The sequence below is a fragment of the Galleria mellonella genome, unplaced genomic scaffold (assembly GCF_026898425.1).
Source record: "Galleria mellonella isolate WM207_F2 unplaced genomic scaffold, CSIRO_AGI_GalMel_v1 utg352, whole genome shotgun sequence".
In the NCBI taxonomy this organism is placed as follows: domain Eukaryota; kingdom Metazoa; phylum Arthropoda; class Insecta; order Lepidoptera; family Pyralidae; genus Galleria; species Galleria mellonella.
The window spans coordinates 8,092,489-8,119,201 of record NW_026442084.1 but is presented as its reverse complement, the minus strand read 5'-3'; the positions used below and the strand labels follow the sequence as shown (position 1 = coordinate 8,119,201).

Genomic DNA, 26,713 nt, shown 5'->3' with positions numbered 1-26,713 from the left:
AAAGAAAGAACATAAAAGAGTAACACAAATTAGAATGGTATGTGCGCCACAGTAACCCAGAATGATTACATTTTCTTGTAATGCAGTTAAGTACCGTTTAGGTATCTACTATTATAAAACATTTAACAAAAAAGTAAGTAAAGGCTTCTATTTAATTTCCAAGAGGAGATTTTTTTATTTGCTTATATGTTTTTTATATGTTACGAAGTATTTTCCTTAATTCTTTTATGATATTCATACTTGTTTTTGCTATCAAAAGGTTTCGTTCTTGTGCTGTGTAACTTTGTTCTGATTGTTTTGGCTGTTTATGTTCCTTGTAGAACAAAATTTACTTGTTAAATATAAATATTTTGTAATGTAAATTAAATAATTCTTACAGAGTTAAAATTAAGAATAATTATGTAAACGATTTATTAGTTAATACTAATATATACATTAATATAATATGAGCAGTGAGATTAATAGCGACAAATTAGGAATAAAATTTATTTATTTTAAACATTTGCAACATTGAATTGAACTTTTAGTTCAAGAGGACACTAAATATAAATTAATAGAATATTCTATTATTACGTACTACATATTTACTTTATACTATACAATATTTATTTAATGTAATTTAATTTTAATATATAAAATAATTAATATGTAAATAACTTATCGATAATCGAATAATATCGACATATTTATTATTTTGTCAAGCAATACTCCTACACTACAGAGAGATCGGTCATTTACTAACTAACCTATAGAGCAGGAGGTAGGGTCCTCACTTTTAAATATCGATATACGTGTCTATGGTAAATGAACTAGTGAGGTGCTGTATAGATTTGTTGTATATGTTTATTGTTATTTTTGTGTACATTTAGTGCTAGTGTTGTCTCTAGTAAATTGAAGTGTTTATAACATAGAATTATCGGAAATAGTAAGTGTTTTTTTTAATAAGTTATATACTTTAATATTATATTACCATTAGGAGTTTGTAGGTATATACTCTTAATACTTAGACTGTACACTACAACATTAGTAATAAAATATATATTTTTATGGTACTATATATACTGTATGACATCGGGACCAATTTGCATGATTATTTTTATTTTCTATTGTCTAAAGTAAATTTGATATTAACTGAAAAAGTTTATCGATTTTGGTTATATATTTGGCATAAACAATATAATATCCTGATCTAAAAAAAATTTAAACATAAAAGAAATCATACATAGTAACACGGGAGTAAACCTTATAGATTGAAAAAGATATCATCAAAATCGGTTCAATTAAGAATATTAAATTTATTCGTTTAAAGATATCGAAAAACATAATAAATATAAATGACCCCATTTTTTCAAATACATATATATTATTTATACGAGTTTTTTTTTTTACTAAATAGTTACGTTATTAAATATATTGTTTACTTATGTACATATATCTATATAAATAAAATAAAGAAGGTTTTTATTGATGGGTGAAAATGGTATGGTAACCCCGCCTGCGCTAACGGGATACGCTGGCGGAGCACCAGTGAAGGGTGATAGATGAGAATGAAAACAGGCCAGTTAGTCCATCATGATGAATTCATCAGGAATTACCCATGATAGTTTCCAGGGAGAACCGCGAGGTGGTCGACCTGGTTGGGTATATTGCTAGCAATGGGATTCTCAGCCTCCATTACTAACAATCCCTTTCCCCCTAAATGCCCCAATTAGGAGTCCCAAAAATTCCTAAGATTAATTCTGTAATTATTAATTGAATCACGGAACAGATAGCTCAGTATTATCTTCAAATATTAGCTAAATACAATCGAAAAACTACTGTATCGAATAAAAAACAAAGTGTATATTTGTACGTCGCATTTTGACCTCTAAACGCGATAATGAACCTTGTTTCAGGGTGAAACAAAAATAGTTGTGGTTGGGACATAAATATACACAGTAATGCGCCGGCTCCTAATTGAATCTGTTTGTTTGTATATAAGTGATGTGTGAGAACACTGGTTTGCTCTAATTATTACGACAGGTTTATATTTAACCGACTTCAAAACGAAGAAGTTTCTAAATTCGGTCGCCCATTGTTTTCTCATTGTAATTATTTCTTATAATTGTTTATAACTAGAATAAGTTTACTATTGTAATCTTTTGGAGGTAACAATAAAGAGTATCTATCTATCTTTTTTATACCAATGAAGGGCAAACAAGCATACGACTCATCTGATGGTAAGCGGTTACCGTAGTCTATAAACGTCTGCAATACTAGGGGTATTATGCGCGCGATACCGACCCTGAAGAAACCTTTTTAACCCCTTCCCATTTTTGATGTTCGTTACCTCATAACTCCGTCATTTATAAACCAATTTGGAAAATTCTTAAATAAATATACTTACAGATTAGTGTGTTTGCATGGCTGTGTTTCCGTTTAAAGGGTGGGGTATGGCAGTGAATTTACAGGGTACAGAGGAATAACACCTGAGTCCTCAGGAATGGCAACGCATGGGGGGTATCATGGGCGAAACAGTATACTCTGTTATGTCCACGGTACTGCTCATGTCTATACGCGACGGTTACCACTTTCCATCAGGTGGGCCGTCAGCTTGTTTGCCATTCTAAGTTGTATAAAAAAAAGTATTGCTAGCTAGCTAAATGGGGCCGCTAATTTCCACTCATAACCAGCCGATTCATAGCTTACCTACTTATATACTGCGACCGTTCTTTTGCTAGTTGTTAAATTGATGTCTGGTACCAGTCAAACTGGTTCAGCACCAGACCAGTCGAGGACTATGAACCCGAAATAAACTCGAGCCATTTTTAAGCGTTATTTCTTTTTAAATTTTATTGGTTTTCTAAATGTTGGTGTGCTTTAACCTTGAACTTGTGACTGCTATGGAACACATAGCAAAATTAATACATAATATTTAAATATTCATATATGATCCTATTTGGATATAATTTAATATTTTTTTATGCCATTGGCTTGATGGTAAGCGGTTACCGTAGTCTACGAAGGCCTGCAAGAACAGGGGTATTTTTTTTTTTGATGGGTGAAAATGGTATGGTAACCCCACCTGCGCTAACGGGATACGCTGGCGGAGCACCAGTGAAGGTTGATAGATGAGAATGAAAACAGGCCAGTTAGCCCATCGTGATGAATTCATCAGGAATTAACCATGATAGTTTCCAGGGGGAACCACGAGGTCGACCTGGTTGGGTATATTTCTAGCAATGGGATTCTCAGTCTCCATTACTAACAATCCCTTCCCCCCCAGACCAGAGGTATTAGGCCTAACGAAACCTGAAGAACCCTATGCTGTAGTCTCTTGAAAAAACCTCGACAGAGGGAGTACATCGTTTGGATGTAACTCACTACTTCCTATACCATTGTGTTTTTCTTTTCAATGGATTAAAATGGAATGGTAATCCCGCCTGCGCTATCGGTATACGCTGGCGGGACACTGATGAGGGATGTTAGGTGAGAATGAAAAGGCAGGTCAGTTAGCCCATTGCGATGAATACACCTAGAATTCAACATGATGGTTTCTAGGGGAGACCACGTGGAGGTCGACCAGACAGGGGTTACTAGCAATGGGATGCCCGCATTACTAACAATCCCTCCTCCCCGTACAGTGTGGTGGTAAAGGGGTAAACTCAAATGAAAGCTTAGACTGTGAAATGAGCTCTCTGCCGAGGTTTTCCCTAGGGACTGCAGTATGGGGTTCTTCAAACAGAGTGTATTAAGGTTATCTCAGGGTTGGCAATAAGTACGTGACACTCCTGGAGTTATATGCATCCATAGTGGTAACACTATGTACGCCTTATGCTTGAATTGGTAAACGATTGACTATAAGACGGGTCATATGGAGAGGGAGACTTTGTACAAAAGTCGATTGCTTGGGTACCTCTGTCCCATTCGTGTTTCAACCGTGTAGCAGTTGTGTTAGCATGGCTGTGTTTTGGTTTGAAGGGTGGGATATAGCGTGAATTTACAGGATACAGAGGAATAACACCTGAGTCCTCAGGAATGGCAACGCATGGGGGGTATCATGGGCGAAACAGTTTACTCTGTTATGTCCATGGCTCATGTATATAGGCGACGGTTACCACTTCACATCAGGTGGGCCGTCAGCTTGTTTGCCATTCTAAGTTGTATAAAAAAATAAAAAAAAATATGTCTCCATATTTATATAAAAAATTGACTAATTTTGTCACACTGTTTTAATTCAATATATTTAACAGGAAGTGATTGTTGTGATAGATCAGTCTATTGTATTGTGACCTTGTACTTTTACGCAGTCGGTTAGCTGGGTCGTTAAACTACTGAGTGTTACGTTCAAGACCAAATTGATAATAAGTCGATTATATAATTATGATAATTAAATTTTTAATAAAAAACCGACTTTAAATATGGCAAAATCGGTTATTTCGATTTAAAAACTAAACTGCTGAATTGATTTTGATAGAATTTGTATGAGACTTATCAGTGAATATGCCCTTTTAGATAAAAAAAAAAAAGATTTTCCCAAATCGGTATACAACTGACGGAGTTATGAGGTGACAAATATAAAAAAAAAATACAACCGAATCGTGAATCTCGTTCTTATATATATATATATATATATATATATATATATATAGGCCTCTCCTTAGACTACCATAAGGAACGGTTCTGAACCACCTACATCATGGGTGTCATAGTATATTTTGTGATATCTGTGATGCTGTTCATGTCTATTGGCGACGCCAACGGTCTTTATGATATAATATATAATTTTTATATGTCTCTATATATATATATATATATAGACACACATAAAAATTATTGCTAATGTAACCTTTGGGTAGAGGAAAAAAGAAAACAATGAAAAAACGTTTATTTTTATATAAATATATATATATATATATATATAAAGACCTGAAAAAGGAAAATATGTTCTGAATCAGTGTATATCATTCACGCGGAAATGTATGTATATATACAATACACATACAAATAAAAGAGGTGTTAATTTAGCGTCGTGTCTGGATTTCATTTTTGGCGTGCTTATATCGTATCTACCTTTATGATAACTCATGTGTATATTGATTTTAAATGAACATGTTAATCGCCACAATAATATCAGAAAAGTTTCACATGGGCCATGGTAACTTTATTAGATAATTTAGTTAAAAATGTATCAAGGAAACTTAATGTATCACAGATTTTTTTTGTTTTTTGCCGAAATTCCCGGAAGAACACTTTTTTTTTATATACAACATAGAATGGCAAACAAGCTGACGGACCACCTGATGGAAAGTGGTAACCGTCGCCTGTAAACATGAGCAGTACCATAGACATAACAGAGTATACTGTTTCGCCCATGATACACCTCATGCGTCGCCTTTCCTGAAGACTCAGGTGTTATTCTGTACTCTGTAAATTCACTGCCATATCCCACCCTTCAAACCGAAACACAGCCATGCAAACACAACTGCTTCACGGTAGAAACACGAATAGGACAGAGGTGCCAAAGCAAACGACTTTTGTACAAACTCTTCCTCTAGTATCTGGTGGTACGATACGTATTTCCGAATATAGATTTTGTTTTACAACAACCAGTTTTTGCTCCGCATAGATAGTCGTTTATCTTTAACTTTAGTTATCACAAAATATACTGCAAAAAGAATTATAAGGATCAGTTCAAAACTGGCAATTACGTTGCCTGATAACACAACTGCTATAAAATCTGTCAACACGTTTTTGGGTAAAAAAAATACATTAAAAAAGGCAACACTAAATAAGGAAACAGAATAATATGAGTAATATTGGACAAAAAGTCATTTAATGATCTGGCAATTGCGAAACGATAATTAACAATAGAAATAATATTTTTAAATTCAATCAACACGCGTGACTAATAAAATAATAAAGTTCCCAGAATCTACGAGTATATATGGACTCGAGAGAACCGACAAAAAAGTGAATATTTCGTTTTACAGTCGAATAAATATTAATTACTTTAATGTCAGAACTGGATTTGATTGTTGATTGATTAAAATGAATTTTTTTAACTGTAGCCAACAAGTGTGTTTTACTGCGCAAAAAAGCACAGCAACTACATTTTTTTTTATTACATACATACATATCTGTCACATCTGTTTCCCATTAGGGTAGGGAGAAACAATGGAACGCCAAATGCTTCGATTCAAACAAACCTCTTTCGCTTCTTTCACATTCATCAATCTTTTCATACACGCTCGTCGGTTACGGGTACTTTTAATTTGGCCCTTCTTCAGCACGTCGCCTATTTGGTCGACATACGTCCGTCTAGGGCGGCCCCTACCGACATCTCCATTCATTCTTGCTCGATAAATCACTTTCGTAATTCTTCTTTCATCCATCCTCTCCAAATGACCAAACCAACCAGACCAAAACAACATTCCTTTTTCGATTTTGGTCACTACATCGTCTTTCAGTCCATACTTCTCTCTAATCACACTGTATCTTACTCTATCTTTTAAAGTAATACCACACATACTTCTCAAAGCTCTCATCTGTACAGCATTTATCTTACTTTTTGTTAATTATTTTAGCCGTTAACTGTCCACTGCTGAACATAAGCCTTCCGTATAAGGGGAGTTATACCAGTAGATGCTATACTTGGTTGACGGATTGGCAATCGCAGTTAGGCTTTTAGAGATGGTTTAAGAGGGACGCTGCAGCCTATCCTTTGCCCTGTCTTAGTTGCCTCTTACGACACCCACGGGAAAGGAAGGGGTGGTTTAATCTATGACGGCACCACAGAGTAACTATATATAATCAGAATAAAACATAACGGTGAACGGTGATAAGTATTCTAGACACATTAGATTGTTTTAATAGAGAAAAAAAAAAAAACATTTTATTTTATACAAGCATAAAGTATTATGGTTTTTATAATCGTAAATGACTGGCCATAAGGTGTAAAATACCCACCCATTCGAAAGTGGGGCCCCAACACCAATAGTCCAATAGGTTTGAATTATTTAAAGATTGAACAAAAACAAGCGGGGCCAATTAACGTATAAAATGAGGTTTTTTTTTTTATTAAATAGGTATCGTATAACAGTTTCAAGGCCAACTTTTAATAAAAGGACCTTATCTAATAAAGTTCAAATGTTCATCCTCGAAATATTAAGATTCAATGGAATTGGCAACAGCAAATGAACTGACAATCTATCTGAAGAGAAGTAACCGTTGGCGTCGCCAATAGACATGAACAGCATCACAGATATCACAGATATACTATGACACCCATGATGTAGGTGGCTCAGAACCGTTCCTTATGGTAGTCTATGGAGAGGCATATATATATATATATATACATCATGGAGTGTATTATGTCCCTGGCATAGATGGAGAACTAAATACGGTTTTTTTCTCGTTGTTTCTACATAATTAAGATTTAGTTTTTAATTCTTGTATTTCTTTATTATGCCCTAATTGATACATGGACGATAATTTTATTATCCATATTTTTTTAAATATCGACTAAAAATATTTAAGTTCTGAAACTAGCTATTAAAGTTTTGGATAGGTTACAATGACATTTCACAGACGACAAACTGTTGTTTAAATCGTGAAATGGCGATCGCATGACGACAGTTTTAATTTCAGTAAAAATATTTCAGTGCTTACTAAGTATTATAAAAGTGGAATTTTGCAAATTGGTGTTTTTTTTTTCAAATACAAGCTGCCAAATAGCATAAATTCAGTTAAATACAATCGTTATACGTTATTACAACGTGCTATTAATTAGAGACGAACAAATGTTTACGGTTATTGGAGGTCAGGGAAAGCGAAGTGATGTCACCGAACGCCGTCTAGCTTGTATGTCGACCAGTGTCATTTAATTCGATGAAGTCATATCGATTATTTTTTATTGGTGTCATAAATTATTATTAAACGATAAGTGTACTTAATAATTCGCCGTGCGGTCCCGGCATAGAATAAGCCACCTTTTTACCGTGGGTGTCGTAAGAGGCGACTAAAGGAGGGCGAGGGATGTAACAGCGTCCCTCGGGGGGCATTGTTAAATAGGGATTGACCCATTAGTAATTGGGACATCTAATTGAAACCCATTGTCACGATGAGCTAACTGACTTGCCTTTTCATCCTCATTTGTCATCACCCAATCAGATAGCGCAGGCGATTCCATCCATTAAAAAAAAACAACGTCAAAACATCTATAAAGTTCTCCCAATCCGATAAGGCTGATATGGACAGTTAAAGGCTGATATGTTGATAATACTTAACAATAATTGATAAATGAATAATGTATTCATTAGTGGTGGGGGCAGGAATTGATAGTAATGGGGAGTACCAGTCCCATTGCCGGCAATACCCTATCAGGTAGACCTCTTCGTACCCCCTCCCCCTAGAAATCAACATCCTGATTCCCCGGTGCCTGCCTTTTCATTTTCACCTATTATACAAGTATCTCACTGATGCCTCTCCAGCATGTTTTTTTATGCAAGTTAGAATGGAAAAAAATTTGACAGAAGGTGGGCTTATGGAAAGTGGTAACCGTCGCCTATAGTCATGAGCAGTACCATGGACATGACAGAGTATACTGTTTCGCCCATGATACCCCTCATGCGTTGCCATTCCTGAGGACTCAGTTGTTATTCCTCTGTACCCAGTAAATTCACTGCCATATCCCACCCTTCAAACCGAAACACGGCCATGCAAACACAGCTGCTTCACGGTTGAAACACGAATGAGACAGAGGTACCTTGCAAACGACTTTTATACAAAGTCTCCCTCTGGTATACCATATATTATATGACAGAATACTCTTTCAAATCGAAAAAAAAGCACCCTTAAATTTCCCCGACGGGGAATCGAACTCCGATACATTATGTAGAGCAACAACTTAATCATTCCGACACGGAGGTCGTTGTAAACTCATTAAAAACATCGATAAGATATCAGCATCACTATTATGTGGCATGGATGCGTATGCGCATCGACGTTTACTACATTAGTAATTGTGATACGCTCCGTCACACTGGTCGTTTGTACGCAGTGTTTTGTTTATACTATATAAGTTCTAGTGAGTGACATCGTCTTTGAATATTTTGTTATTTAGTAAGTTTTTTTTTTATTTTTTTTTTTCTAAAAGAAATCTATGTTCAAATAGACTTGTTCTAAATGCTCATTTAAATTGTCTATTTTATGATTTCACTGCTGAGTTTATTTGCTGAGAAGAACCCGTAAGAAACTTAGCAATTACAATTTTTTATTTATTTATTTACTTATTTATGTACAAAATAATTTTAATTAGGCCATGTAGTTCCCGAATCGATTGCGTATATAATTAATAAAAAAAAAAAGCTAAAAAAAAATATAGAACGTTTTTTGCCGTCAGTTTGTTTACCATTCAAGTTGCATAAAAAATACAAGAGAACAAAATAGAATTGAATAATATCATAAATTTGATATTTTTTCATATTTATAAACGAATACATTTGTAATACACTATTTTTAGAATTATATGATTTTGTTTTATTTTATTTAATTTATTTGATGCACATTACAGAGATGTAAGATTTTTTTTATACAACTTAGAATGGCAAACAAGCTGACGACCCACCTGATGGAAGTGGTAACCGTCGCCTATAGACATGAGCAGCACCATGGACATGAGTATACTGCTTCGCCCATGATACCGCCTATACGTTGCCATTCCTGAGGACTTTGGTGTTATTCCTCTGTACCCTGTAAATTCACGCCATATCCCACCCTTTAAACCAAAACACAGCCATGCAAACACAACTGCTTCACGGTTGAAACACGAATGGGACAAAGGTACACAAGCAATTGACTTTTGTACAAAGTCTCCCTCTGGTGGTGGTCTATATATATATATATATATATATATATATATATATATATATATATATATATATATATATATATATATATAATATATATATAAATCAGATTAAAATTATCTGTAATTATAAATAACTACTAAGTACTTGTAAAATTTATGTACTATATTATTTACTATATCAATAAAAAAATGCATCATATATAAATATACGACTTTATCGATAAACGTATTTTATGATAATTATTTTCAATGTCATTTCATATATATCTTAGTAATAATATAATAATTATATAGTATTATTTATATATTGTACTCATTTCCTTATTGTTACCGTAAATGTAAAAGTATATATACTAACTATAATATAGTGGGGGGAAAGGGGTTGTTAGCAATGAAGTTTGACAGCCCAATTGCTAGCAATATCAATATTATCAGGTCAACCTCCACGTGCTTCCCCCTGGAAACCATCGTGAACAATTCTTGTTGAATTCGTCACGATGGGCTAACTGGCCTGCATCATCCTCACCTATCATCTTTCACTGGCGCCCCGCCGGTGTATACCGATAGCGCGGATGGGTTTACCATTCCATTATCACCCATGAAAAAAAAACTGTAATATAGATTCATAGACTTAGTAGAATGCACTATCATCATTATCAGCCTTTAACTGTCCACTGCTGGACATAAGTCTCTCCCTTGGAATGGGGGTTTGCCCAGTAGTGGTCACGCTTGGCAGGCGGATTGGCAACCGCAGTTAGGCTTTAGAGATGTTTTAAGAAGAATACTGCTGCCCATCCCTCTAGCCCTCTATCCCCATGGCCTTCCCTTAGTCGACTCTTGCGACACCCACGGGAAAGGAAGGAGTGGCCTATTCTATGCCGGGACGACACGGATAATCCGTGTACTATATACTTTGGTAATATGTGTACTGTTTGGGATGGAAAAGGATGTAGACTAGTTTTTATCTCGGTCATTTAAAATACCCCAGACGTGTGTAATAAAGAATAAATAAATAAATAAGAGAGCAGACCGACGGTTATCAAGATTTTGAGTGTACCTAGACGTCGTTAGGGGAAAAATATTAATTTTTTTATGCAACTTAGAACTAGATGGGAAGCGGTCACCGTCGACTATAGACATGAACAGCACCATGTATATGGTACATATAATATATCTATTTAATATAGCCATTTCTTGGTATAGATGCATCAACAATGTAATTTACAAGACTGCAATAAAGTATATATATATATATATATATATATATATATATATATATATATATATATATATATATATATATAAATATATATACATCTATATACGTCTGTAATATCGACCATTTACAATAAACTTGATTAAAACAAAATGCCTATGTTTTTTAAAAGTAATTATATCCCTTTGTATCTGCGTAGATAACTAAGCAGGAAATCGAACTTTGTTCCTTTCGCTTCGTTATCCCCTTAATTATAATACTGATATTGCGAGTAGCGAATTACAATATGACAAAAAAACTATTATTTGCAGGTGCGTTTGACCTTGCCATCTAAAAATTATTCGTAGGGTTCCGTAGTGTATGCAAAGAGTCCAAAACTATATTTTTTGCATACACAGTGACCCGGAGGTCGTCGCCTCCGGAGTAGAAGCCGGGGTAATGGGGTACGCCCCGAGGCCCCTACCTCGTCCGCCCACACATCATCCGGCGGGCAAGAGAAGACCATGTTTGTTTTAATGGCTTGATGAAATGGTAACCCCGCCTGCGCTTTCGGTATACTTGCTTTCATCCTCATCAGTCATCTATAATCCCTTCATCCCCACAACTGTGTTGCCCCAATATGCCAGTGTATAATGGGGTCAAATAGTCGCAATATAAGCGACAGGGTTACCATACCATTATTACATCCATTAAAAATAAAACGCAGACGAGGTACTAAAAAAAAAAAATATGCACTAACGTAATAAAAAATGCAAAGATTGTTGAAATTATCCAGATTTTGTACAAAAGTCGATTGCTTGGGTACCTCTGTCCCATTCGTGTTTCTACCGTGAAGCAGTTGTGTTTGCACGGCCGTGTTTCAATTTGAAGGGTGAGTAGTGATGTATATAGCAATATGGCAGTGATTTTACAGGGTACAGAGGAATAACACCTGAGTCCTCAGGAATGGCAACGCATGGGGAGTATCATGGACGAAACAGTATACTCTGTTATGTCCATGGTACTGCTCATGTCTATAGGCGACGGTTACCACTTTCCATCAGTCAGTGGGCCGTCAGTTTGTTTGTCATTCTAAGTTGTATAAAAAAAAATGAAAAAAGTAGTTGTTTTTTTAATAAAATTTGTAACAAATCTAAACATTTACTAGATTAATTGATATTTAATTCGAGCTATTATTGCATAATAACAGATTGTTTATAGTCGGGTCAATTATTTGTTTGTTTACATTTTCATTCAGATCTATTGAAACAGGTGGTTTAGATATATTCTGTACTGGTGGACCGGGTTATTGAGTTCCCTAAAATACGATTGAATGCAATGATGGCTGGCTCACCCGTCATACTCGTGAACGGGTGCCGCCTGTAGGGACTGATCTGCTGTGGTCACTGCAACCGATTTGTTTTATTGTTTTTATTTTGATAGGTAATAATGGTATGGTAACCCCGCCTGCGCTAACAGGATACGCTAGCGGAGCACCAGTGAAGGGTGATACATGAGAATGAAAACAGGCCAGTTAGCCCATCATAATGAATTCAGCAGCAATTAACCATGATAGTTTCCAGGAGAACCGCGAGGAGGTCGACCTGGTTGGGTATATTGCTAGCAATGGGATTCTCAGTCTCCATTATTAACAATCCCTTTCTCCCAACTACTTAGTAGTTTGTATTCACATAAATTCATTATTTATATAGTTAAACTTTTTGAAAAAAGCAACAGCTGAGTTTCTTGCCCGTTCTTTTTGGCTGAAATTGCGTTCCGAATGGGTGGTAATGAAAAAATGACTATTCAAAAATGTTTAAATCTAAGTTTACATGAATAAAAATATTTTTTCTTTCTTTCTTTTTTACTAGCTGTGTCCATAATGTGTTGATGTTCCGTATTTTTTTTTAAACCAAACCTATCTCATTTTTTTACACATTTTCATATTTCACGCTATCTATTGATGAAAAAATTTTAAAAAATTCCAAAAATTTTATTTAGTGCATTTTTGTCATCAGTATCGATCAATAATCACCCGCTGATAGTTATTTTGGAAATATATTTCATGTACAGAATTGACCTCTCTACAGATTTATTATAAGTATCTATACTATATCTATGTTTAATCTTCTAAGATTAAACATAGATACATATTTATGTATTAAAAAAAAAACTAAAATCTAATTAAATTAACATAAAGTTACAATCAACATGTCCACCTGTGTTTAACATTCTTATTTTATCGAAAATTATCATTAATTATTTTATACCAACTTACACCTTTTGACAACATCTTAAAACTCTTTTTATCTCCGGTATTTTTATTGACGGACTTTTTTATTATCGTAACATGATGCAATATTGTATAATTTTTTCATTATATTATAAAATCGAGAGAACAATTTTTTTTATACAACTTAGAACGGCAAACAAGCTGACGGCCCACCTGATGGAAAGTGGTAACCGTCGCCTATAGACATGAGCAGTACCATGGACATAACAGAGTGTACTGTTACGCCCATGCGTTGCCGTTCCTGAGGACTCAGGTGTTATTCCTCTGTACCCTGTAAATTCACGCCATATCCCACCCTTCAAACCGGATGAATGGGACAGAGGTACCCAAGCAATCGATGTTTGTACAAAGTCTCCCTCTGATGTATTAGTATCATCCAATTAGTATTATCGTCATATCAGCCGTTCACTGTCCACTGTTGAACATAGGCCTCCTCCCTAAAACAGAAGGAGGCCTATGCCTGGCCTTTTGCCAGTAGTTGCCAAGCTTAGCTGGCAGGTTGGCAAAGGCAATGCAGCTTTACCTAGTATAAGTAATAAATATGCAAGGACTAAAAATGCAATGTATGCAAGGAGCTTGATATTTTCCAACAACCCTTGCAATGTTACATTAAGGCTGACAAACTGTTACGTTAAATTTATAGCCGTCATTCTTTTAATGTACATAATATCGAATGTTGTGCAGAGCAGTTATTGGAGTGCAAATTTAATGCTGTTTTATGTAATATTTATTTTATTAATGTATTAATTTGTAATCTGTTGCCTTGCTATAAACAAATAAACAAAATAAAATATAACTAAATTAATTATAGGCTGTATGGTCCCGGCATAAAATAGGCCATCCCTTCCTTTCCCACGGGTGTTGTAAGAGGTAATTAAGGGAACTTTATGGTCAAGGGATAGGCAGCAGCGTCCCTCTTAAAACATTACTAAAGCCTGACTGCAGTTGCCAACTTGCCAACTCGCCTTCCAAGCGTGGTAACTATTGGCAAAACCTCCCTTATGGGGGAGACCTATGTTCAAGAATGGGCAGTTCACCATTGAATATATATATATATATATATATATATATATATATATATAATTCTGTAGCATATATGCCAGTTGAATATGCTCCAGACACGATTAAATTAGTAGAGCTTTTTGCTTTTGTAAAAAAATGTAGTTTTACAATTCATTGTAATATATTAAATGACACTGCCTTTTTCTTATTACGTTTTAAATTATTATCTATTAAATAAACTCAAGGTCACTGTCAACCGACTTATAAAAGAGGAGGTTTCAATTCGACACTATTATGTATATAGGATGTTGTTGAATATGTATTGCTGTGTGGTCCCAGTATACCATAGGTCACCCCTTCCTAACCCGTGGGTGTCGGGGGGGAAAGGGATTGTTAGTAATGGAGACTGAGAATCGCATTACTAGCAATATACCCATCCAGGTCGACCTCCTCGCGGTTCCCCCTGGAAACTATCATGGTTAATTCCTGATGAATTCATCATAATGGCCTAACTGGCTTGTTTTCATTCTCATCTATCACCCTTCACTGGTGCTCCGCCAGCGTATCCCGTTAGCCCTGATGGCCCTGAGTAAGAGGGTTAAAATCGCTTCGAGTCCATTTTTGAATTCCCCCCTTAACTATCAAATTGCCCCCTTGTGGGACATAGGCCCCACTTTGGGAAACACTGTTATAGAGGAAACAATTGTGTACTGTATACTGTATCAGGCCGTATGGTCCCGGCATAGAATGGGCGACTTCTTTCTTTTCCGTGGGTGTCGTAAGAGGTGAATAAGGAAATTTAATGGTCAAGCGACGAACAACAGTGTTTCTCTTAAAATACATCTAAAGCCTAACTGCGGTTGCCAACATGCTTGTCGAGCGTGGCGAGTACTGGCAAAATCTCCTTTATAGGGGAGGCCTATGTACAGCAGTAGACAAGACAAACAAAATTTATGGCCCGAACATCCCAGTCGGTAGAGAATGGGATTCTTACTCTCAGGGTCGTGAGTTCGAGTCCCACGTTGGGTGTCAAATAAGGCGAGGATAACTGGTCTAGTGAGGGGGGAAGGGATTGTTAGTAATGCGGACTGCCAATCACATTGCTAACAATATACCCTCTCAGGTCGACATCCACGTTGTCTCCCTGGAAACAATCGTGTTGAATTCTAGGTGTATTCATCACGATGGGCTAACTGACCTGCCTTTTCATTCTCACCTATGGTGCCCCACCAGCTTATACCGTTAGCGCAGGCGGGGTTACCATTCCATTATCATCCATAAAGAAAAAACTAATCTAGTGTCCACATTAGAGGGACTATGGCTAACGATGCGACCTGTCGACAGATCGACTTTTAGTCAAGCAGATGACTTATTCAGTTACGAAGGGAGATGACAACCTAATGATGCGTTTAGAGTTTATTTTTTATCTTTTTATTTTATATATACATCAATAATTTTATTTATTTATTCATTAGTACATTTATTTGTACAAGGCGGACTTAATGCTAAAAGCATTCTCTCCTAGTCGACCTCAGGGAAGTGGGAGAATACTAGTAATAATTGATATACATATATATGTATATATACCAGAGGTAGACTGTACAAAAGTCGATTGCTTGGGTACCTCTGTCCCATTCGTGTTTCTACCGTGAAGCAGTTGTGTTTGCATGGCTGTGTTTCGGTTTGAAGGGTGGGATATGGCGTGAATTTACAGGGTACTGAGGAATAACATCCGAGTCCTCAGGAATGGCAACGCATGGGGGGTATCATGGGTGAAACAGTACACTCTGTTATGTCCATGGTACTGCTCATGTCTATAGGCGACGGTTACCACTTTCCATCAGGTGGGCCGTCAGCAAGTTTGCCATTCTAAGTTGTATATAAAAAAATACATAAATACTAAAATTCACATACATATATAAACAAATAAATATATATAAATAACAAATATACTTACACATATATAAAATATACTATATTATACACGAAGCTGTGATTAATATATAGTACTTGCAATATATAGGTATATTTTTAACTTTTGTAAATTTTAAATCAATATTGGCAATGATAGTTGTAACATATAGACGGATAAATGGACGTGGCCGCACGGTGACGGTTCTTTTCCACCTCTTTCACACGGAACCCTAAAATATGTCGCTTAAGCAATAATTAGCTCAAGGAACAATGGTTTGCGTGTAATGAATGCGTAAGACTTAGTCGCGACTCGCGACCGCTGTGTCCTTTTTTATGCGCCAACACATTTGTGCATCGTATTTATCTAGACAAACAAACATTACGACATCCTTGTTAGTAGATATGTTGCGAAAATTAGGTCCCGGGTTCGATCCGCGGTTAGGCTCATTTAAGAAACGATCATTTGTAAATTGGTTATTTAAAAAATGAAAACTATGGGCTTACGATGAACATTTTTAAGATATAAATAAAGTACTACATGCATAATAAAAAAAATGTCGATCATACACGGGTTTTTAACGGCCATGAAATTTTAAATATAATACATTTAAATAAATACACATAATTAGAAATTTAAAAGAGTAATTGTTGAGTTTCTTGCAGGCTCTTCTCAACAGATAACAACCTCCCGAACTGTGCAGTAGATTTAAAAAAAATGGCGTTTTAAAAGTACTTGTAAACAAGTCTAGGGAGAGAGTCCAGAGGGGGACTTTGTACAAAAGATTGCTTGATTGCTTGACCACCATCTGTGTTTCCTATGAAGGGTCTCAATTTCATAATATAGCAGTTGTGTTATATTTGTTATTTATATATATTTATTCGGTTGTGTATATCAATAATTAGTAGTTTATTCTGAAGGGTGGGATATGGGGAATAAATAAATAAATAAATATGGCGTGAATTTACAGGGTACGGAGGAATAACACATGAGTCCTCAGGAATGGCAACGCATGGGAGGTATCATGGGTGAAACAGTTTACTCTGTTATGTCCATGGTACTGCTCATGTCTATAGGCGACGGTTACCACTTTCCATCAGGTGGGCCGTCAGCTTGTTTGCCATTCTAAGTTGTATAAAAAAAATTTTAATAAAAATGATTTACATCGATATTAAAATTTGTTGCGATTATGACAAGAGTTGTAAAAATATAGGGTTAAAAAAATTTTTATCTTTCTTTCTTTCTAATACGTATGATATTTTTTAAGAGGATGCCCAATTTTTTTTTTTTTTAGTATATATATTAAATAATTATCTATAGATAGAGAATCGGAACATATATTTACATCGAATAGTTCGCATGAACAATTATTTTTAATTTTATAATTTAGAAAAGACGAGCACCGCTGTGGTTTTTTTTTAAATGGGTGACAATGTAATGGTAACCCCGCTTGCGCTATCGGTATACACTGGCGGGGTACCAATGACGGGTAATAGGTGACGATGAAAGCGGGTCAGTTAGCCCATCGTGATGTATTCCATCGATGGTTTCCAGGGGTCGACCTGATAGGGTACATTGTTAGTAATGTGGCTATTTGTCTCCATTACTAACACTCCCTTTCTCGCCGCACCGCTGTGGTTCAACCACTATAGTTATTATTGTGATCACGTGACTGAATCACGTGCTCCTATATGAAATAATACGACTATTGAACTCTGATAAATTATATTTAAACACCGTATATCTCTTTGGCGTCAGAAATGTAGGTTGATGTAATGAATTCATAATTTTATCTGGTTATTGTTAAAAAACATAGCTGAATATTACGGTCCCGTTGTCTATTTTTTTTTTATTGTAAATATAATAATATAATAATAATAATATATTTATTTATGTCTCCTCACAAACAACTTAAATTTACACATAGGTATTTAGGATATAATATGGAACTGTTGTGAGGACCTGGTGTCTGTAATAGGTTAAGACCTGTAGTACAGATCACCGGGCCCCACAACCGATATGTGTTTAAATAATAATTAAACAAAATGCATTCCGCTGAAATTATACAATACAAAAATAAAAATACAAAAAACAATAATTAATACTAGGAGATAAAAAAAGAACAGTAAAGTTAATATTGGAAAAAAATAAAAGTGTTTGTGTGTGTGTGTGTGTAAAGAATGATAGATGACGATATATGTAATTTTAGTATGTATGTATATCAATAATTAGTAGTACCGCATTCGAGTATTCTGACACTTCCCTATGGTCGACTGGGAGAGAATGCTTTTAGCATTAAGTTCGCCATGTACACATATTTGTACTGATGAATAAATAAAATAAATAAATAAATAATGACGATGGATTTAGGTTATTGTATTGTATTGTAAAAACTTTATCGTACATAACTCACATTGAATACATTAAATGATTTAATATACAATGGCCGATTTATCCCATAAAGGGATCTCTTTCAGTCAACCTTTGAGAAGCTGAAAGAAAACTATAGAATGTATAAGGGTAATAACCGTACAATTAAAGATAAACTAAATAATACCCAGTAAAAAATTAAATATATAATACAATAAAAACAGCTGTATACACTTATATATGTAAATAATAAAAGTACATACAATAATAATATAACATTAATACATAGTTAGTCACCAGAGGGAGACTTTGTACAAAAGTCGATTGCTTGGGTACCTCTGTTCCATTCGTGTTTCAACCATGAAACAGTTGTGTTTGTATGGCTGTGTCTCGGTTTGAAGGGTGAGATATGGCGTGAATTTACAGGGTACAGAGGAATAACATCTGAGTCCTCAGGAATGGCAACCCATATGGGGGAATCATGGGCGAAACAGTATACTCTGTTATGTCCATGGTATTTGCTCATGTCTATAGGCGACGGTTACCGCTTTCCATCAGGTGGACCGTCAGCTTGTTTTCCATTCTAAGTTGGATATATAAAAAAAGTTAGTTGGTCCCTCGTGATAAATTTACCATAGATTAACTACAGTTTGTAGAGGGATCAGGTGGAAGTCTACCTTTTTTGCTATTCATATTATACCTTATTCTACTTATGTATTTATATTCATCATCATCATCATCATTACAGGCGTTAACTGTCCACTGCTCAACATAGACTTCTCTCATAAGGGGTATTTGTGAGTAGTAGCCAGGCTTGGCAGATGGGTTGGCAACCGCAGTTAGGGTTGATGGATGAAAATGGTATGGTAACCCCGCCTGCGCTAATGGGATACGCTGGCGGAGCACCAGTGAAGGGTGATAGATGAGAATGAAAACAGGCTAGTTAACCCATCATGATGAATTCATCAGGAATTAACCATGATAGTTTCCACGGGGAACCGCGAGGAGGTCGACCTGGTTGGGTATATTGCTAGCAATAGGATTCTCAGTCTCCATTACTAACAATCCCTTTCCCCCACCTCAGTTAGGGTTTGGTGATGTTTTAAGAGGGACGCTGCTGCCCATCCCTCGACGATTAAGTTCCCTTAGTCACCTCTTATGACACCCACGGGAAAGGAATTAAGGCCCATTTATGAGCCGAGATTATACGGCTTCTTCTTTATTATATAAGAATAAAAAATAAGTTAATCATTAATTTTTTTTACTTCAGGTATAACAATGGGCGATGCTGATGCAGAAAATCAAAAGGCAGAATCAAAACAGAACAAACAAGAACACATAAACAATATTCAAGCTGAAGAACAACAAAATAAAGATGGCAAGGAAATTGGCAGTGGTGAACAAGCAAATAACGACAGTAGAGAGGAAAATAATAATACAAAGAAAGCCGAGGAAAAAATGTCACGATACAGTGAAAATATAATGATATCTAGCTCCAATATTGGGATGTCTAATGAGAAAAACAGTAAAGAAGCAACATTGCTAGCTGAATCCACAACGGTAGTCAGATTTTCACCAATATGGAGACAGGTAACGTATTTCAGAGGGAGACTTTGTACAAAAGTCGATTGCTTGGTTACCTCTGTCCCATTCGTGTTTCAACTGTAAAGCAGTTGTGTTTGCATGGCTGTGTTTCGGTTTGAAGGGTGGGATATGGCGTGAATTTACAGGGTACGGAGGAATAACACCTGAGTCCTCAGGAATGGCAACGCATGGGGGGTATCATGGGCGAAACAGTATACTCTGTTATGTCCATGGTACTGCTCATGTCTATAGGCGACGGTTATCACTTTCCATCAGGTGGGCCGTCAGCTTTTTTGACATTCTAAGTCGTATAAAAAAAAACCATTTCATAAATCAACCTTCTAGGGACAATTGTAATTTCCTTAAATATATAAAAAAAATTATTATTTACTTACCATTAACAATACCAGGTGTTACTTATCCACTGCTGAATATAGACTTTCCTCTATTAGAGGGTGGTCAGTAGTTGCCACGTTTGGCAGGCAGCTTAGCAACTGCAGTTAGACGTTGCAGATATGTTAAGAGGAAGAGGATTTCTATAGGAAAGCATTGCAGTAATTTAAATAGCTAAAACTTATGTGAAGCAATTATCTATTGAATCTAAAAAACTATACCAATGTCAAATGCTTCAAGAGATTGTTGTACCATATTATTGTTTTTGTTAATTAGCAAGCTGTGTTTCCTTTAAAATGATTGTACACTAAGTATAAATAGACAATAATTTTAATATTAAATCTTATCAGTGTAACAATTGCTGGGAGACCACATAAAGATAAAATAAAATAAAGAGGTACGCTACTGCTCATTCTTCGGCCGTTAAGTTCCTTTAGTTGCCTCTTACGACACCCACGGGAAAGGAAAGGGTATGCCGGTTCTATTCTATGCTGGTACTGTATGGCAATTATTTACTTACTTTCCTTAAGACGTTAAATTCAACACCAAGAGCAACCTGGGCATGATTGCGAGCAGGCTGGACTGCGCATGCGTGAATCATTGCTGCAAAATTTTAAAGTGTATGATGTAACAATTATATACTAGTATATTATTAGCTAAGTAATATTATATATAGTACATTACTGCAGCGACCAGCAACTGAGGCATTGATGGACGAACGTGCAAATGTGCGCCGAGGCGTAGCCGAGGCACACATACGTGAGTCCATCAATGCATAGTTGTGGCCAAGACTTGTATAGTACTTTTCTCAAAAAATGCGCGGAAATCAAAAACACAATTTTACTTTTTAAGTTCAATGACGAATAACGACCAATAATATTTTTTCACGCGTCATAATATTCCTTTTTTTTCTTTTTCAATAAACAGCTTTCTATTTGCAAATCAGTTCGAAATTTAAATAAAACCTTTTATTAGTTACCTCCTTGGTAGTCATGTTTCGAAGTAAAAGGTCATTCCATTTTTAAATTACAGGACAGATATGAGTTTACATAGTAATTTATCTGGCCGCAAAACACGACAGATGGATTTACATACAACTTTTGCCGGCCGCTGCCCGCATGTATCTGGTCAGTACGGCAATTTTGATTTATCTTGAAGTAGATTGTCAAAATAATGCTCACATTTCCAAGCATGTTTGAAAAAGAGATATTATTCCAACAAGTCTTATTAATAAAATGAGTCGTTATTACTCCAATAAATATATATATATATATATATATATTTTAATAGGATTATAATACTAATAAATATTCAGAGATTTTATAATAAGTTTATAGTATTTCCTGATTGGGCGCTATTTGGTTTAATATTACCAATTAAGTATAAAATGTGTTTACTTAGTTTTTTTTTTAAACCTGATAACACAGTAATCTCAGACGTATTTAAAAGGGTCACAGAATAGATACATGTTCATTCTTCTTTGCAGAATTTTTGATAGGCGATTAAAATGTGGGCCAAATTCGTTTGTAACATATCCATTAATAATTATATCTAAAATATTTTTTACATTTTTTTATGCGACTTACAATGACAAACAAGCTGACGGCCCACCTGATGGATAGTAGTTACCGTCGCATATAGAAATGAGCAGCACCATGAACATAACAGAGTATATTGTTGCGCCCATGATACCCCCTATGTGTTGCCATTCCTGAGGACTCAGTTGTTATTCCTCTGTACCCAGTAAATTCACTACCATATCCCACCCTTCAAACGAAAACACAGCCATGCAAACACAACTGCTTCACGGTAGAAACACGGGACAGAGGTGGTCAAGCAAACGACTTTTGTACAAAGTCTCCCTCTGGTAAATAACAATTAATTTAAATTATTCATTAATTTTAGTTACATAAAATAAATAGTTGCATCGACAAGAGGAAACTCTTAAATGAAAAAAAAAATACATACACGTACATGTACACACATATATGTACGTCACGTCTGTCCCCCAGAATAGTTTAAAATTATCAGCTATATTTAAATATAGTTTAGGTAATAAAAAAAAAATACCTCGTCAAGATATGTGAATTGTTTAGATAAGGTTTCGTTCAAACAGCCAGATACATTTCCAAACAAGGTAATAAATTAAAATGAAAGTAAAAACATATCGAAATGTATTATAATAAGTTCAAATAATCCATTCATTTGATAAAGAAACATTTAAGTACAAATATGTCATTCAAAATATGTTTTTTTTTTTAATATTTAGGAAATATTGTTTAATATATAAATTTATTATATTCTACTTGCTATTCCATGCTGTGTAGTCCGGTATAGAATAGGTCACCCTTTCCTATACCAGGGGTCTCGAAAGAGGCGACTGAAAGGGAGTCAGAGATGGGCAGCAGCGTCCCCCTTAAAATATCTTTAAAGCTAAACTGCGGATGCCAATCCGCCTGCCAAGCGTGGCAACTACTGGCACGCCCCTCCCCTCTTACAAGAGAAGCCATGGACAGTTAACGTCTGATGTGATGATTAAGGTAATGATAAACCACTGATGTCCTGCTGGCCTTATGTTTATTTCTATCAATAAAAAGACTAGACTTTTTGTAGAAACTTGTTAGAACTTTTTCTATTACGTGTTGTTAATATTGTTTTTTGTTTTTTATTTTTGCTTTTTGTTTAACATTATTTTTTCACTTCTTTTCTCATTATTTTATCCAGTCGTTATTTGCAATATTCAATAGTTTCACGTCTCACACCCCAATAATTAATTACTCCTTTTCTAAGTTCATCCATCTACGTAGATGCTTCTTTATAAGGCAAAAATAATTTTTTTTTTGAAACTACCCCCGGGTCTCTGGATTTAAGCGCACTCCATCTTAGATTGACTTTTTAAAGCTGTACCATATATTCAGCATGTTAATTAATTTAATTTATACTAGATGTCGCTGTTTTGTATTGCAGGGATATTTATTTATTATGATGCTAAGCAGATGGCTTAGCATGATTTAGTTAATTGGCTAATTTATTAATAACTTCTTAGTTAAAACTTAATCAAACTGTTTATGTCAGTAACCTTTTATAAATAGGTATTACATACATTGTATATATTTGTAACATTTGATCTTATCAGACAATGACTGTAAAGTTTCTTATCATTCCGCTATTGTACGGTGAATTTATCTTAGATAGTTATGTCTGGATGCCAGTTAATATCAATTTTTTTTATACAACTTCGAATGGCAAACAAGCTGACGGCCCACCTGATGTAAAGTGGTAACCGTCACCTATAGACATGAGCAGTACCATGGACATAATAGAGTATATATACTGTTTCGCCCATGCGTTGCCATTCCTGAGGACTCAGGTGTTATCCCTCTGTACCCAGTAAGTTCACGCCATATCCCACCCTTCAAACCGAAACATAGCCATGCAAACACAACTGCTTTACGGTTGAAACACGAATGGAACAGAGGTACGCAAGCAATCGATTTTTGTACAAAGTCTTCCTCTGGTAAATTTGAAATCTAAATTTGAAATTTCGGTTTGTCAACATTACTTGATATTTTGTATTTGTTACCAACTACCTACTGCCATAGATAATAGAACACTTGCTACTACTACAGTCTATTTCAGTAGAAATTTGTTAAAATAGAAACAAACGAACAATTAATTCGACCATAATACATTCTACTCTAATATTTAATCCATTTTAAAAACATATTCATTGATATATTTGTTTTTCAATTGCTTACTACTTATAATACAAGCTCTGCCTATTTTAGTAGACTAGATGGCGCTGTGCCATCAATCAATCAATGGTCTTCAATCCTTAGGTAGGGGTTGGTAGAGACCTCAGGGAATTTCCCTTTGCTCCGGCTTCAACTTCGGTAACAACTACCCCCGGGTCTCTGGATCTGAACGCACTCCATCGTGGTGTGACTTTTTAAAGCGTACCATATATTCAGCAGTGTTAATTATTTTAATTTATACTAGATGTCGCTGTTTGATATTGCAGGGAAGTTTATTTATTATTATTATTATTTTTTCTACTAAATTTCAGTCCCTGGCAGCAATGGCTTCGATATTTCTGAGCTTCACCGCTGGCCTTACGTCAGGGTACTCCGCTATTTTGCTACCTCAGCTCGAACTGTCTGGCAGTCCGATAGCAATCGACGAGAGTACGAAATCTTGGATAGGTTGGTAATTGTCGTTATCTAGTTTCTATTAGCAAATAACATGATTCATCGTATCCATAACAGTTATTGATATATGTAAATGACGATATATTACATTTAACTAATATCCATTTGCAAGTAGCTAAGACGTCCATTTTCAATGTAGGTCAATCTAGGTCTTTTCTTTTGTCTAAATATGGAAATAATTATTTATTTAATTTTAATTTCAATTTCTGCTTAAAATAATCTATCATGTATTAAAAAGAATAATAAATAATAAATATATATTTATATGATATATTTTGGATACATAATTATTTTTTTTAAATATCTATACATTTTTTGATATAATCCTACATGGGAATTTACAGTGTAGTAAGTTGATATTCAAATTGTTTCAATGACCAAAGGAATTGTGTTCATATTAAAAGTCACAATTGATTATAAAAATTAAAATTGAACAATATATTTAATTTCAGCTGCAATGGCCGCATTGCCTATGGCACCAGGGTGTCTCCTATCTGGATGGCTTATGGAGAAATTTGGAAGAAAAACATCGCACTACATTGTTTGTGCACCATTTCTGCTTGGTTGGATTCTCATTGCTTGCGCAAACAACCTAATATTAATGCTACTAGGAAGATTTTTTACAGGACTATGCGTTGGTTTACTAGGCCCTCTTGGACCTGTTTATATTGGAGAAACATCAGATCCAAAATATAGAGGATTCTTTCTCGCCGGTGTATCTTTAGCCATTGCTGTAGGTATATTTGTTGCTCATCTAATTGGAACATTCATTGCATGGAAATGGACTGCAACGATATGTTGCCTATTCCCAGTTTTAACTGCAGTGTTACTAGCATTCATACCTGAAAGTCCAACTTGGTTGATTTCTAAAGGAAACATTGAGAAAGGTGCTCAATCATTCAATTGGTTAAGAGGCTACAGTGAAGAAGCGAATAATGAGTTGAAAGGTATTATTGAGAGCAAGAAACTGGTTGATGCTGAACCTACAATGAATTGGAAAGAGAAAATGATAAGTCTAAAGAGCCCAGAATTGTTAAAACCTTTGTTCATAATGATTACATTTTTCATAACTAACCAATTTTCTGGAGTAAACGCCGTGGCGTTTTATTCTATTGAAATTGTAGAGAAAGCTGTCGGTAAAGGGCTAAATCATTATATGGTTATGTTAATAATAGACGCTTTAAGAGTTGTCATGTCAGTTATTGCATGTATAATATGCAAACAGTATGGTCGAAGACCATTGTGTTTTATCAGTGGAATTTTCACAGCCCTCTCAATGGTAGGGTTGTCCATGTACTTGTATTGGAAACCACCAAATCTCACTTGGATACCGATGGTATTTTTGATGCTGTATATTTGCGCTATATCCATAGGTTTGGTTCCATTACCATGGATCATGTGTGGTGAAGTATTTCCAACGAGAGTTCGAGGACTAGGATCTGGCATCAGTTCAGCCACGACTTTTGCAGCATTTTTCGCAGTGGTCAAAACAGCTCCAGGAATGATGACACATTTGGGAGAAGTGACTACTTTCCTGATTTATGGAATTATAGCGTTTGTAGGTACTGGTTTAATGTACTTCATACTACCGGAAACTAAAGGGAAAAGTTTGCAAGAGATCGAAGAAAAGTTTAAAAGCAAGAAAGACATAAGTGAAAATACTAAGGTGTAGTTTTAGTTATTTATTTCTTAGGGTTTGAATTGCTTAAAGCGAACATTTATAATCTGTGATACTCGTGGTCTTAAATGACGTTTACTAAGTGTACTATTATTATAGTTCTTTTTTAACTATTGTTTTTTTTATATTTTTTTTTTCTATACAAATACAGGAAGAGTTTGCATTTTTTTCTGTGCTTAGGTAAGAAACAAAAACAGTTGTGCTACATATACACATGAATTTTCAGTG

At 35.2% G+C, this 26,713-nt stretch overlaps 1 protein-coding gene across 2 annotated transcripts; it reads left to right on the top strand.

Annotated features, from left to right (window-relative positions):
- The first annotated feature begins 681 nt into the window (after nucleotides 1-681).
- LOC113514925 (facilitated trehalose transporter Tret1-2 homolog) lies at nucleotides 682-26,659 on the top strand. Of its 2 annotated transcripts, none has more exons than XM_052896957.1 (4): nucleotides 682-925; nucleotides 19,893-20,212; nucleotides 24,666-24,801; nucleotides 25,260-26,659. In XM_052896957.1, exons 2-4 carry the CDS (start codon nucleotides 19,901-19,903, stop codon nucleotides 26,477-26,479), a joined length of 1,668 nt encoding a protein of 555 aa, XP_052752917.1. In that variant the 5' UTR covers nucleotides 682-925; nucleotides 19,893-19,900; the 3' UTR covers nucleotides 26,480-26,659. The 2 variants fall into 2 exon arrangements, with proteins under 2 accessions (XP_052752917.1, XP_052752916.1); XM_052896956.1 differs by lacking the exon at nucleotides 682-925 and adding an exon at nucleotides 8,952-9,102.
- Nucleotides 26,660-26,713: the final 54 nt, after the last annotated feature.